We start from the raw sequence: 15,087 nt of genomic DNA, 5'->3' as shown, positions 1-15,087 counted from the left end.
AATTAATAATAGTATATCTATTCAAATCATTCAGGGAAATCAATGGGGGAGGGGGGAGCTCCCAAAAATCATGATGGTGGCCACAGTCATTCAATCAAACATCTACTGGATGTAATAATGCACATAAAACTGGATGATAATGATAAAAATTATACATCATGTGAATCAGGGCCAGAAGAAAACTCTGAATATTTAGATTATAACAATTCAATCTATTTGGAAGGTGCTTACAAAAGACAAGGCAAGGAAATGAATACATATATGAGCAGACCCTTTTCTGCTGCTCTTAAGGGTATTTCTCAACATGAGAAGCACTGTTAAAACCAATTATATTATTTTATTCATCTCTGAGGCAAACCAGCAGTGAAATCCTCTGAAGTCTGCTACCGGTTCGGTAGCCCAGCACACACTTTGCGTGTGCATGCACGCTTGAGGCATGGCCACAGAGCGCTAAGAAAAGGAACATTTTGAAGCCTTATGAATCTGCAAAGAGGGGAGGGGGGAATCCGATGTGCCATGTGATTTAGATTATCTAGAAAGCAGGAAATCCGACGACTCTAGCTAATATAAATCGTGCTTCACAGCTGATTGTTGCCCAGCTGATTATGAGAAATACCATTTCAATCGAACCGGTAGCATTTTTTTACTACCAGTTCGGGTGAACTGTTCCGAATTGGTAGAATTTCACCCCTGAGGCAAACCCCCTTGCCCACTTCAGGCAGTCCCATTTGACTGCATCTCCCAGCGGGGAACAGCTCCCAAAGAAGAAAATACAAAACAGGAAATCAGCCTCATGAATTTAAAAAAATTAAAACCTTCCTGGAAATGATACCAAGTAGTAAGCAAAATAGAACTAAGAAAACTAAATAAATGAGACAAAATGAGGGCATACAGAACTACAAATTCTTTATGGCTCTGTTGGTGAAAGAGCTGCATATTCTGTGAATTAGTAATTATTATTTAGTATTTGTTAGGCCAGTCATCTTCAAGCTTGAAAATATTAAGATTCATGGATGTCAACTCCCAGAATTCCTCAGCTAGCATGCTGAGTAGGGAATTCTGGGAATTGAAGTCCGCATGTCTTAAAGTTGCCAAGTTTGAAAAACCCTGTGTCAGCCTATTCGGTAAGAATAACAAGAGTAGGCATAAGGAAAGAAGTGGGAATAGGTAGGACGATTTATGGTTAGAACTGGGAGGCTTTCATGCAAAAGATGAACAACAAAGATATGGCTTCTTGAAGAGCCCAATCAGAAGATAATTGACAAGAGCTTGCAAACCACAAGAGGAATGAAACAGGCAGATGGAGATAGAAGAACAGGGGAGAAGGATCATACCTCTCAACTTTCTGAAACAGAAATCAGGGACAAAGCTAAAAAACACAAGGACAGAAGACGGAAATCAGGGATTCTATGTCATAAACAGATGAAAGAAATAGTAAGAAATGAATCAGATGTGAGTAAGGGTTAGTGCCTATGGGCAAGAAGGACAAAGAGGATGGTAGGCAAAAAAAAAAAAAACAAATTTTGGACGATAGATTTAATTGAAGAAATGGCATGTCAGTCCTTTGTCAAATAGATATAGTTATACATATATTTTTTGCAATTTAAATCTTTTAGAAAATGTGTGTTCTTGAATGCCTGATGGACACATTGTTAAACCTAAGCCAAATGTTGATTAAAATCAAAGCACAAGCTTCAATGCAATTCTTATCCCTCACAAAATAATAAAACATATAGATAGATAGATAGATAGATAGATAGATAGATAGATAGATAGATAGATAGATAGATAGATAGATGTGTGCATGTTCCAACTCCTCGAGCAATTTCAACCAAACTTACTACTCCGATTACTTACCCTCTGGAAAGAAATACTGTGGGGGTAAGACACCCCTAACACCCTCGGGGGGATGTTCTATTAAGAGCCTGTTGTGCCTTAATATGGCTTCTATTGTACTGTCTTAAAATGGCTTCTACTGTACAGCACTATGGAGTTGCCATAGTAATGGCTTCACAGTGCTCCACAATGGAGATCCCTCTGGTAAGGGGGAAAATCCAACTTTAGAAATTGCAGCAACGTTCATGGAAGGAGGGTTGGGATAAATAAATACCTGGGCAGTGCCAGGTTATCAGCTAGTGTAATATATAACGGCCTAACAAATTCCTGACTGTTTTGGGGTCACAGTAATGAATTACATAGTGATTTCAATGCATATCTGAAAATGTGCAAATTTTCTTTTTCCTTATTTCTAGAATGAAAATGCAGGAATGAACATGCCATTTGTTCAACAATTCTTCTTTGTTCTTCCTCTGCTAAACTGAACTTTATATTGTGCAATGATTTGGATCTGATTCCATAAAAGAACTGCAGAGAATTTAGGGTGACAGATGTCACCCTATCTGTGACATCTGTCTTAACTATGTAGCAGAGGCAACTTTAAGATTTGTGGACTTCAACTTCCAGAGTTCGCCATGCTGGCTAGGGAATTCTGGGAATTGAAGTTCACAAGTCCTAAAGTTGCCAAGGTTGGGCAGCTCCAATGCACCATTTTGTTCTGCTCTCTACTCTAACTACATTGGTTTTGGGAGAAGACCTAGCTGCTTTAAAGAGTCATAGAGTGCTGCAACTCTTTCTATGCAGCAGATGCAACATATATATGTGTAAAAGAAACATATACACACACCAGGTTGGAGTCATATGCAAAATATAGGAGAACAGTTGAAAGGTATGAGTTAGAATAGCTGGATAAAGACTCCATTCCTTGCAGAATACCTGAACTCCTTGTTTTCCTGGCAGCCCTGGCATTCCCCTCTCCCCCTGGAAGAGGAAAACAAAATAAAGAAGATAAAGAGCAAGGAAGAATGAGGGGAGAAAATGTAAAGTTCCCAGAGTTAATTAGTGATCATTGGAAGAAAACTATTGCATGAGATGCTAAGAAGCTTTGAAAGTCATGAATAAAAAGTCATTGTCATGGCAAATGGCTCAGAGAATGGTGGTCCTTTTTTGTACAGGTGCTCAGTTGGCTGAAATTAGACCCCTCCAACCAGGGGTGGGCTTCAAAAATTTTACTAAGGGGTTCTCTGCCTGGTTGCTGGGTGGGTGTGGCCATGGTGGACGTGGCCTAGTTGGCCTCCTGCACCGCGGGGGGGGGGGAGGAGCATTTTTGCCTTTCCCGGGCTCTGGACACTTTCCTCGAGTCTCCGGGAGGGTGAAAATAGCCTCCCCAGGCTCTGGAGGCCTCTGGAGGCTTGTTTTCGGCCTTCCCGAACTTCCATAGGCTTATTTTTCGCCCTTCCCGAGTCTCCACATGCCCTGCACTTACCTGCATCCAAAATGGGCCTCATGGGGACTCCTGGGAGGGGTTGGGTGGAGTGAGTGCGGCCAGCCAGGAGTGGGATTTGGGAGTTCTCCGAATTGCATAGAATCTTAGCTAGAGGTTCTCCCGAATCCCTGCAAACACCCAGCAGCCCACCCTTGGATCCATTATATGTTGTTTTATTCTCAAAGTACCTACGTTGCTTTGGGGGCTATTGAAACCAGCATTCCACATTGCATGCAAGATAAACTATATCTTTGAAATCATATTATATGCAGAAGAAAAAGAATATTACTGAAATGGCACTTGGCTAGGGAAATTAGTCACACCCAGGGAGGCTATACCACAGGGTTTTTCAAACTTGGCAATTTTAAGAGGGAGGACTTCAGAGGTGGGATGCTCCTGGTTCGGCCCAGATTGGGTGAACCAGTAGTGGTGGCGGCGGGAGGCACTGCCCACCTGTTCGGATGCTTCTGAGCATGCGCAGAAGCATCATGCGCACTAGCGAACCGGTAGTAAAAAAATATAAACCCACCACTGGAGGACTTCAATGGGAGGAGTGGCCCTGGGGAATTCTGGAGGTTGAAGTCCACCTATCTTAAAGCTGCCAAGTTTGAAACAACACTAGAACAATTGAGACAATAGAGAAAAATTGTAGTATTTAAACCATAACTACTCTGGACCAGAGGTGAGTTGCTCCCAGTTCGGCTCAGATTGGGTGAACCAGTAGTAGAAATGGCGGGAGGCTCCATCCACCCACCCAGATGCTTCTGTGCATGCGCAGAAGCATCACATGGGTGAGAGCGTGCAAACCAACCGGTAGTAAAAAATTTGGAAACCCACCACTGCTCTGGACCATAGAAAGAATATTTTAAATTCAGCATTTTCTGGCTCACCTTTTCTTTATAGTTTTATGAAAGAAATTGCCCTAGTTGTGTTATAGGGATGACGCAATGCAAACACCTTAACACATGGAAACTAGTGTGGAATGATTTAAAATTGATGGAATCATAACACCTAATATTTTTCACTGTTAGGGTAGAACTTGGCCAGAGACATGAAATTGGAAGCAACATAAATTATATCCCAGGGCCAATTCCCTTCTCTACTGCACAGTATCATTTACTGCTAGCACAGTGTCAACCTTGGCAACTTGAAGATGTGTAGACTTCAACTCCTCAGCCAGCTGGGGCATTCTGGGATTTGAAGTCTACACATCGTCAAGCTGCCGTGACTGAGATTCACTGTTCTGAACCATGCCATGGTATGTTTTCCCATTTTGCACTGATGTCAATGAAAATTGCACAGCATACACAGCATGGAGGAGAGAGAAGGGGGGAGAAGAGGGAGAGAGAGAGAGAGAGGGAGAGGGAGAGGGAGAGAGATGTGAACGTTTAATTCAGGATCATGGTTTGTATTATACTCCTTCCTATAGTGCAGTAATGATGAACCTTTTTGACACTGAGTGTCCAAACTGGAATCAAAAATCATAGTTGCAAGACACAAACTGTTCTTGAGCCACGAGCAGAATTTAATTCTTTCATATGAGATGAATGTTCACTAATCCCAAGAGTGCAGGAGCCAGACCACTGGAAACCCAATGACCAGCTGGCTGGCGTGCACATGCCTGGTTTTTGGCCATTTCTAGAAGTTTTTCAGGTCATTTTCTGGATATTTTTGGGGCTATTTTTGGCCCAGAAAACAGCCCGAAAAATGGTCCGGAAAATGGCCTGGAAAACAGCCTGGGTTTTTTGGCCATTTTTGGGGCTGTTTCAGGCCCTTTTCCAGAGCTCCAGTGCCCGCAAAATTTGCCTGGCAGAAACCAGAAGAGCAGCTGGCAATGGCGTGTGTGCCCACAGAGAGGGCTCTGCATGCCACTGCTGTAGGTTCGCCATCACGGCTATAGTGCATAACATTTAGTTTTTTCATTAGAATAGTATGCATCCATCTGTTTCTGTGGATGAAAATAGACTGATATTCATTGTGATATTTATCAGTAAAAGTCACCTGATTAAAAAAAAATATTGTGCACTTTTCTTGGATCAAATGCATTTCTGTGAATTTATTTTGTTTCCAAGAGATGCTTCTTTATGAGACACTTGCACCTCTGGGAGAAGGACTGGCAGAGCCTAAGGGTGGGGTGAAAAGAGGGATCAGCCTAGAATCCCTACGTAGCCACAGGGAAGCTAAGTCTAATCCTGCTTGAGTTCCGTAGACCAGGGGTATCAAACTCGATCTCATTGAGGGCTGCATCAGGGTTGTGTTTGACCTCAGGGGGGGGGGAGGCTGGGGTGGCATGACTGGGGTGGCTGTGGTCAGCTCAACATCACTTGTGTTGGGGGTGCCTATGGTGGCCCGAGGGCTGTGCCAGGGAAAACGGTCTCCTGAGCTCCATTTTTGGCTGTGATGGCCTCCTGCAACTCTGCCAGCAAAAACAGAACTTGGGAGCCCTTGCCATCAGAGGCTTTTGCTGTTTCCAGGGCAGCCCTGTGAGCCAGATCTAAACACCCTGCGGGCCAGATCTGGCCCCCGGGCCTTGAGTTTGACACCCCTGGTGTAGACCCTTATCGAACTCCAAGCAGGTACTGATCCTTAGTTAAGAACAGTGGTGGGATTCAGCCAGTTTGCACCACTTCGAGAGAACTGGTTGTTAACTTTCTAAGCATTTTGGTGAACTGGTTATTGGAAGAAATCATTAGGGCAGAGAACCAGTTGTTAAATTATTTGAATCCCACCACTGCAGAGGTGGGTTCCTACCGGTTTGGCCTGGTTCGGCCGAGTAGCTAGTAACTCGGCCTGCCATGCCCCCGAACCAGTTCTATTGGCATTGCCGTTGGCACCGCCATTTTGTTTTTTGATTCTATACATGTGCAGAAGCTTTTTTTTACTACTGTGCATGTGCGCCAGAGGTGGGTTCCTGCCAGTTCCAACCTCTTCTATAGAAGAGGTTCCACAAATCTACCGTGCCGTTTAGAACCGGTTCCAGCTCCCTCCCCACACCCATCCGCACATCATCAAGATGAAGAGCGAGAGGAGGAATTTAGCAATAGAAGCTGGAGCCCACCCTTGCACCACTGGTTAAGAATATTCCTGTGGATGGGCATGAGTAACAATAAATCAGTTTAACTGGACCTCCTTGGATATGATTATTCTACACTATCATGCTCATATTTATAAAACTCAGTGCCTCTGTGAAAGGTAAGGATGACTACTGCGTTTGTGGTGCAATCAGAACATTGCGTGTGTTGAAGTTGTTTTAACGCAAACCAAAGATGCCTTTTAAAAAACAAGTTTACATCATGTTCTTATGCATGCCAGTGCTGTGTGTGAGGTAATTTAAGGTGGTTCTGACAAGTGTCGTTGGCATCTTCATATCCGGTCACATGGGCGGCAAACCACTCCCATCCAGTCACATGGGTGGCAAGCCACTCCCACAAAGGAGGCCACACCCACAGAGTAGGTTCGAACAATTTTTGAAACCCACCACTGGTATGGACCTGGACTTTTGGACCTGATATTACCTTTATGTGGCTCTAAAATTTCTTGTACAAAGCGGGCCTAAGAGAATATATATGTATCTGACTGGAATAGTTATTAGCTTTCGTATTAATTACTTGTTTTGAATGTCAGGAAGTTAATATCCAATTTTATACTTACAGAGTGAAACATGTGACCAAAGTGAAATTGAGATAAACCTAAATCTACAGTAGGTTCTTTTATCCTTACCCAGTACCTATTTTATAGCCTTATGTGCTGAGAAGTATCTATAATTCTTTCCAGCTTTCCACCAGTACAATAGTAGGGAGGAAATATCATAGTTGAAAGACACAAACTCTTCTTGAGCCACGAGCAGAATTTAATTCTTTCATATGAGACAAATGTTCACTACTCTCAGCTTCCCCTTTTTTTTATAATGGAGAAGCAAGCTTTTGTTGCATTTTCTGAATTAATCTACATTTGCCCCAAAGAAGAAACCAATTTCCACTAATAAGAAAGAGTGGGGGGCAATAATGGGCCTTTGTCTCCTTCAATGGATTAAAACTGAGTGAATCTTGCATTCACTTTGCTTCTTCTAATGGCAACCTGGCCTTCCTTGTCCAATGCTTTTGAAACCTCCAAGCTGGCTAGGGAATTCTGGGATTTGAAGTCCACACATCTACAAGTTGCCAAGGTTGAAACATACTGTGTTACTTCTTTCCCTAGATCAGTGATGGCTAACCTTTTTGTCGCCACGCGCTGAAAGCACGCAGATGCACCCATGATGCAATGCACGTGTGACCCACCCCTGCACCCCTCCCCCGCGCATGCACGCATGTCTCCCGCATGCGTCCTGTTCCCATGCATGTGTGGCAGAGACCCAAAAACCAAATAGCCGCCTGGAGGCATGCATGAATGCATGGTAGATTTGAGCTGGGGCGATGGCTCACAAGCCCTTAGAGAGGGCTCTGGGTGCTACCTGTGGCACTCATGCCATAGGCTCACCATCACAGCCCGAGATGAATAATTGGAGGAATGTATTCCTAATACAGGAATATAGGGCTTTTTGGCTAGGCTGCTATTCTGTATTTTAACTATGGGAATAATAATAGATTGCTTATATTTTTGCAGCCATATTTGGGATTAAAATGAAAAACACCCATCACAACTGGACCAGCAGTAATCAAAGAAGTAACCCCCACTGAGTTTAGTGCAATAATGTCCAACATTATTATTTTTAGCCTTAATCGTATCTAACATCATTTGCATTTTTAATTCGGTGGACACACAGAAGATTTTGTTTACATGTAACTGCTACATTCAGGGATGGCGTTATAGGGTCATTGGTAAACACAAGAGATGGCAGTGACAGCACTATAATAAAAAAATCAGTTGAGGCAAAGCAGATGAAAGGCAAATCGTAAGGTTTAAGAGCAGCAATTAGGCAGAATGAAACTGCCTTTGCAAAACGTAGAAGCAAAGTGTTTATATTTGCCACAATTAGGAAAATGCACATTGCCAAAGGTCATTACCCAAAGATGAAGGTACATAAATCAATTGCAAACTTGAAATATGACATGGACAGATAATGTCTTCTGCTAAACCACCAGGGGGCAATAGAAGACTTCATTTGAAAGTTCAGAAAAATTCAGAAGTTTGCCCCAAAAAGAACATCTCCTGTTGGCATCCTTTTTAAACTTAAAACTTTTATGGGGACTGGGACACTTTTTCTACCATGTGTCATGTGCTGCTTTCTGATTGCTAGCTCACTGAAAAGCCTGCATTAAGAAGCTGTATGTCTTGAGATTTAAATTCTCCAAAAACCTGTAGTAGATAACTTGCATGTCTTTCGTTTAGCTGCTCATGATAAATACCATATTTTTTGGAGTTTAAGATGCTCTGAAGTATAAGACACACGTAGGGAGGAAAACAAGGGGGGGGGGAAATCTGCCTCTGCCTCCCAGCAATTTGCCTCATTTCAACAAACAGCAAACAGTAGAGACGATATACACTGTTTGTGGTGTTACATTTCAGACTACACTTGTACAGATGTTGTTAAAATTGATGTGCTTCCTGGAAGTATAGTTATTCTCTGCTATTTAAAAGAAGATACAATAGCATTGGGCCTCTTCAGATCAAGCATTTATTTTAAAAAGCTTCTTCATTTTGTTAAGCTGTCTGGAACAATAATAAAGCAGTCTTTAAAAAATAAGTCTAATAATTTGAACATTCTATAGAGATGTATAGTTATTGACTTACCTCCTTGTAGCAAACAGCAAACAGACTGATTAACACAAGGAAAAAAAAATCTCCCTGTGCCTCAGCAATTTGCCTCCTGTAGCAAACAGCAAGTTTCACTTTCAATTTCAGCTTGGGCCTCCCGATCATCAGCTGTTTCAGGCTGCAGGGATTGCTATAGCGTATTGCAGCCTCTGCAAGCCCCATTGTCCCCATTTGCTGCAAGGAGGTAAATTGCTGGGAGACAGAGGTCAAAGGATTGGGGGCGGTGGGTGTGTGGGGCTACTTTCAAAGACGTACCCAAATTTTCACCCTCTTTTAGAAAGGAAAAAGGTGCGTTGTATACTCCGAAAATACAGTAATAGGCAACTTGTAAGCACATATGGAAACCAACACTAAAATATGTTGGATGGGTTGGCCCTTCCCTCTTTCCTTCTATCAAAATGTTTATGAAGAGTTCTGGAACTGCGTCCAAGACATGTTAAGGTAGGTGGCATTTGAAAATATCGAAAAGGATCTCAAATCATGCCATCCAATGTGATGCTTGGTGGGTTTAACGGTCAATTCCTGAACGAATCTACCCTCCAAATCAGCAGCAACAACCATCTCAGAAACATTTAAGCAAAGTTCTGGACAAAAGAATAGATTCCCATGATCAGTCAATGAAACCATCATTCTCGAATTGTAAGGACATTAATGAGATATAATTCATAGAAGAGAATTTGAGAGAGAAAGAAAAACAAGGAATCCATCCTTGCAAAATCATTGTCTGTGATCTTTTTGACCGAGTGGACCTTGTGACAAAGTCTGTTGTATCATTTTCATAAAAAGAAGAGGTCAAGGAAAACCTATAGATGACTGGAGTTTGGCTGCTGGACAGCAGGTGGCAGCATCTAGCCGATCTACAGAAGTCACCACCTTAGTTTGCAAATTAAAACAAGAAACTGTTGAAAATCTGAAAATTTCGAGAGTAATACTTTCTCTTTTTCCTCTGGTACCATTCCTTCTGCAAATCACTGCATCACCTGTCACATCATTCCAAACTCTTATATTCAGTTTTTCATCATTTATAATTGGTTAAAATCTTTAAAGAGGACCATAAATGTCTCTTCAGCTTCTTGATGGCCACCGATATCTTGTCTCAATGGTATAAACACAACATTTCAGATAAAGGTAGCTTTAGTAAGACCATACCTAGAGTACTGCATCCAGTTTTAGTCACCACACTATAAAAAAGGTGTTGAGACTCTAGAAAAAGTGCAGAGGAGAGCAACCAGGATGATTAGGGGACTGGAGGCTAAAACATGTTGAACAGTTGCAGGAACTGGGCATGGCTAGTCTAGTGAAGAGAAAGACCAGGGGAGACATGACAGCAGTCTTCCAATATTTGAGGGGCTGCCACAGAGAAGATGGGGGGTCAAGCTATTTTCCAAGGCACTTGAAGGCCAGGCAAGGAGTAACGGATGGAAACTGAACAAGGAGAGATTCTACCTGGAAATAAGGAGAAATTTTCTGACAGCGAGAACAATCAACCCATGGAACAGAAGTTTCTTTTGGAAATTGTGGAAGCTTCATCACTGGAGGCTTTCAAGAAGAGATTGGATTGCCATTTGTCAGAAATGGTGTAGGGTCTGCTTGGGCGGGGAGGGGGAGTTGGGCCCGCAAGGTTCCTTCCAACTCTGTTAATCTGTATCCATTTGTTTTTTTTAAAGAGTTACTTATCTTCAATTGAGTAGCTATTGTATTGTTTTAGATAGAAGTCTGGTCTAATATGATGTTTGCCTGGGGATAACAAGAGTTTGATCAGCAGTGGCAGTGTGTGGATAGTCCTTAGCAGGGGTCTCCAACCTTGGCAACTTTAAGACTTGTGGACTTCAACCCCAGAATTTATCAGGCAACAAAGCTGGCTGAGGAACTCTGGAAGTTGAAGTCTACAAGTCTTAAAGTTGCCAAGGTTGGAGACCCCTGGTCCTTAGCATTCAGTTATCATTGCTTATCTGCTATGCTCTCCATCACAGCTCCTTTTCCTGCAAGACAGCAAACATGCCTGGAAATCTTAACTGGGGAACAGATGTTTACTAATGAAGTCAACAGAGGAATTTAGCATGCTTGTTCACCCAAGTAGATCTTCATGAAGCTTTGATGGCTCAAGCTGTTCAGACTATGCTAGCTGTCTTACTGAGCTGCAGCAGTAATGCAATTTGCACCATGAAAAGGCTTTATATTGCCTTAGAGGGAGGTGGGGAGGACTCTTCCCAGCAGACCCAAACTGAGAGGGGCTTCTGCACAGATGTAGAGACTTATTCCAGTGGGGTGAAAGTAAAGGAAGTTGTCCCTGGTGGGATACGAAACAAGCAACAACACAGTTTTCCTTTGTTCTTTAGAAGGTCTGTGCTGCGTTGCTTCTTGGAGTAGCTTCAAATTGTAGCTCCGCTCAGAGCAAAACACCCCTTCAAAGCTTTGTACGGTCCACCTACCGACTATTTCCTTTACAAATCTGTATATTTGTACTCCAGTTTGAGAATGAAGGCAGCTACACACCCTTTCGTTCCTTAGTAAACATTGATCGGGCAAGTTTAGAATCTAATTGATGTGTGAGTTCAAAACTTACATTACATCCAGTTTTGGTTGCCATGATGTAAAAAAGATGTGGAGACTCTAGAAAGAGTGCAGAGAAGAGCAACAAAGATGATGAGGAGACTGGAGGCTAAAACATATGAAGAACGGTTGCAGGAACTGGGTATGTCTAGTTTAATAGAAAGAAGGGCTAGGGGAGACATGATAGCAGTCTTCCAACATCTCAGGGGCTGCCACAAAGAAGATGGAGTCAAACTATTCTCCAAAGCACCTGAGGGTAGGACAAGAAGCAATGGGTGGAAATTAATCAAGGAGAGAAGCAACTTAGAACTAAGGAGAAATTTCCTGACAGTGAGAACAATTAATCGGTGGAACAACTTGCCTCCAGAAGTTGTGAATGCTCCAACACTGGAAGTTTTTAAGAAGATATTGGATAACCATTTTTCTGCTGTGGTGCAGGGTTTCCTGCCTAAGCAGGGGGTTGGACTAGAAGACCTTCAAGGTCCCTTCCAACTCTGTTATTCTGTTCTGTTCTGTTCTGTTCTGCTCTGCTCTGCTCTGCTCTGCTCTGCTCTGCTCTGCTCTGCTCTGCTCTGCTCTACTCTACTCTACTCTAAGTTGCTCTGAACGTTACATATTGTGGGCTTTCTTCCTTACTGCCTTCTCAGATCTGGTGGCCTGGAAATATGTTAAATTACAATTCCCAGTCCTGCTTGTTAAGGATTATGGGATTTATTGTCCAGCACATCTGGAGGACATCAACTTGGAGAAGACCATATTGGTAACATGTTTTGATTACTCATGAAAACGAAGGGATAAATCAAGGAAGACTGTTTTGGATCAGTTATTGCTGACTTTTCCTGCAATATGTGTATCATATAACTAATGTTGGTCTAAACAGATCCTGATGGGAGCAGAGAAGAAAAACAAAAAGCATCCACTTCCATTTTTAGATCAAAACACTCACATTTGCATTTATGATATATGAGAACCAGGCATTTTAACTCTGGCCAGGCAGTTTTTTTCCTTTACCTTTTGTGAATGTTAGCCAAAATGGTAAGATGCTTTAAAAAAGAAAAGAACAGTAATATATTTAAATTGCATGGGCTCGATATAGATTTCAGTTGAATAAATAACATATGGGCATGAAATCAAGGCTAGCTTTTCAAAGAGCCCTAAAATAGTAAAAGAAGAGAAAAGGTGCGTGCCAAACCTCAGAGTCAGGACCTGTTGACCCCAGATAGATTTGATGTGTGTCAGCTAGCCAGATTTTTCTGGATAAAAACCCCTCAATCCCAAAGTGCAGGAAGACGAGAAATCATCGGCCAATTTGAGTGGTAAAAGGAGAGGCTTTTGCTAAGAGTCAAATTCCAAGGAGCCCTTCAAAGGTAGATTTCACTGAGTAAACCTTTGTGCCTTGTGGAAATAAGACATGGGATGTCTGCTTGTGGTTAATCGAACGGCAACACAAGACAGATGTCTTTGCCACTCAATAAGTCTGGCCAGGGTTGCGGTTTTCATAACAATGCCTTATTTTAAGTAACAAAGTGTCCATGCCTACCTTCAGGCTACTGTCTGCCTTTCTCCCCTATGCAACGGGGGGTGGGGGGTGGGGGGAAGGAAGCACATCAGGGGTGGGTTCCAGCTGCCGCTACTGACAGTTCACTCAGGGACGTGCCCCGCACAAGCGCACAAAAATTGCTCTGTGCATGCGAGAAGGAGAAAACAAGATGGCGGCGATGCTAGGGTGATGCTGAGAGAACCGGTTCAGGGGTGTGGCAGGCCTGGATCGCTGCCGGTTCCAGTGTCTCAGGCCTCCAAGTTACTACAGCTTCGGCTGAACCGGTCCAAACCAGTAGGAACCCACCTCTGAAGCACATTATTCTCTTCTTAAAAACCTCAAGTGAGTATTTGTTAAGATAAGCATTTGTTAGTGCAATATGACGTTTACCTTAGAGCCAGCAGATCCTGGAAGTCCAGGTGTTCCTGGTAAGCCTGTTTCACCCACTTCACCCTAAGGAAAAGATGCAAGAAAAAATAACAACAACAACAACAATAAACCTCCACCATATAACATCCCAGGCTTAACTATTGTCTTTAAGAAAGATTAAAAAAAAGTCTGGTTAGGATACATGGCAATACTTGGAGACATCAAAACAAAAGAGGAAAAACGGGAGAAAATCACAAAATACAAAGGCCTGCGAATAGAAATGGAACAACTGTGGGAAAAGAAAACAAAGATAGTACCAATAGTAATAGGCACCTCGGTTGCAATCCCAAAGCAACTGGAGCACCACTTAAATCTCACCACACTTACAAAATTCTCATCGGTCAATTGTGAAAGGCAGAATTACTTGGAATTGCTTATCTCCTGTGACGATACCTTTTAACACCATAAAAAAAAATCTGCCTATTCCAAGTTCTTGAGAAGGGCTCAAAAGGTAGATAAAATTGCCAAATCCAGTTTAAACATCTGGCTGGCTGTGCAATGAACCATAATGATGATGATGATGATGGTGATGATGATGATGATGATGATGATAATAAGAATAGGAATTTTACAAAATACATCAAGAAATTGCAGCTTCCTGCAAGGACACCAGCAGAACTGCAAAAACTACTAACTGCGCTACTCGGAAATCGTACATTTTAAGAAGATACTTGGTTGATACCTAGGATGCTGGCAAAAACCGGAATCAACCATCAGCGCCAGTCAATGATATCTGTGATAGATCTTTAAACGTTCAGTTGACTGAGTTTCATGTTTAATGAATAAAAGATATATAGAGTAAACATTTACAAAATGCATGTGATAAGAAAAAAAACCCCCACAAAGTGGAGGATTCTAACTGCCTAGGCGACTACGCCTCCACTTTTAGGGGATGGGAGAATGAAGAAGAATTCAACAATGCTTAGAAAAGCATAGTTCAAGGTAAGGTCTCAGTCACCAAACTGGTGTGGATTCCTCCTTTTCAAAGCAATGAATGCTTGTCAGTCTTACTGTCTGGACCTTCAGGTTATGTTGTGATCCTGCACAGGAAGCATTAGGTTTTTCCCCCCCATTCACTTTGTGTGAGGATGTTAATGCAAAAGACAGCAGGGAGGAAATGGTCTTGGATGAGTAGGTTTTATATGTTCCTTGTAAAATCCTTTTAAAGCAAAGTTACCTTGTGGTTTCAGAATGATGCACACAACAGAGAACTAGAAGAGAAATGTTTGTGTTTGATGTTGGGAAGTTGTCCTTCCCAAAGTCACTTTTCCTTTCCCTGTTTTGAAAGGACCTCTGTCACAGGGAGGATCAACTCCAACCTCCCAACCATTCTTTTCTCTCAGTAATAGAGAGCCACGGTAGGTGATGTAACCCAAAGCCAACACGGGTTTATCAAAATCAGATCCTGCCAATCAAATCTTATTGCATTTTTTGGGCAAAGTGACTAAATTAGTTGGACCAGAGAAATGCTGTGAACATAATTTACTTG

At 42.3% G+C, this 15,087-nt stretch overlaps 1 protein-coding gene across 1 annotated transcript in view; it reads right to left on the bottom strand.

The window, feature by feature from the left end:
- COL13A1 (collagen type XIII alpha 1 chain) overlaps nt 1-15,087 on the bottom strand; it is a 99,591-nt gene that overhangs the window by 60,593 nt on the left and 23,911 nt on the right. The window contains exon 8 of the mRNA XM_087702424.1: nt 13,560-13,622. Coding sequence (XP_087558550.1) covers nt 13,560-13,622 — 63 coding nt within the window. The remainder of the gene's footprint in view (nt 1-13,559; nt 13,623-15,087) is intronic.

The sequence above is a fragment of the Thamnophis sirtalis genome, unplaced genomic scaffold, assembly GCF_051295495.1.
Source record: "Thamnophis sirtalis isolate CommonGarterSnake01/CBP01778 unplaced genomic scaffold, rThaSir2_p1.2 scaffold_15, whole genome shotgun sequence".
In the NCBI taxonomy this organism is placed as follows: Eukaryota; Metazoa; Chordata; class Lepidosauria; order Squamata; family Natricidae; genus Thamnophis; species Thamnophis sirtalis.
The sequence above is the reverse complement of the archived record's forward strand: the minus strand, read 5'-3'. Positions and strand labels throughout refer to the sequence as shown.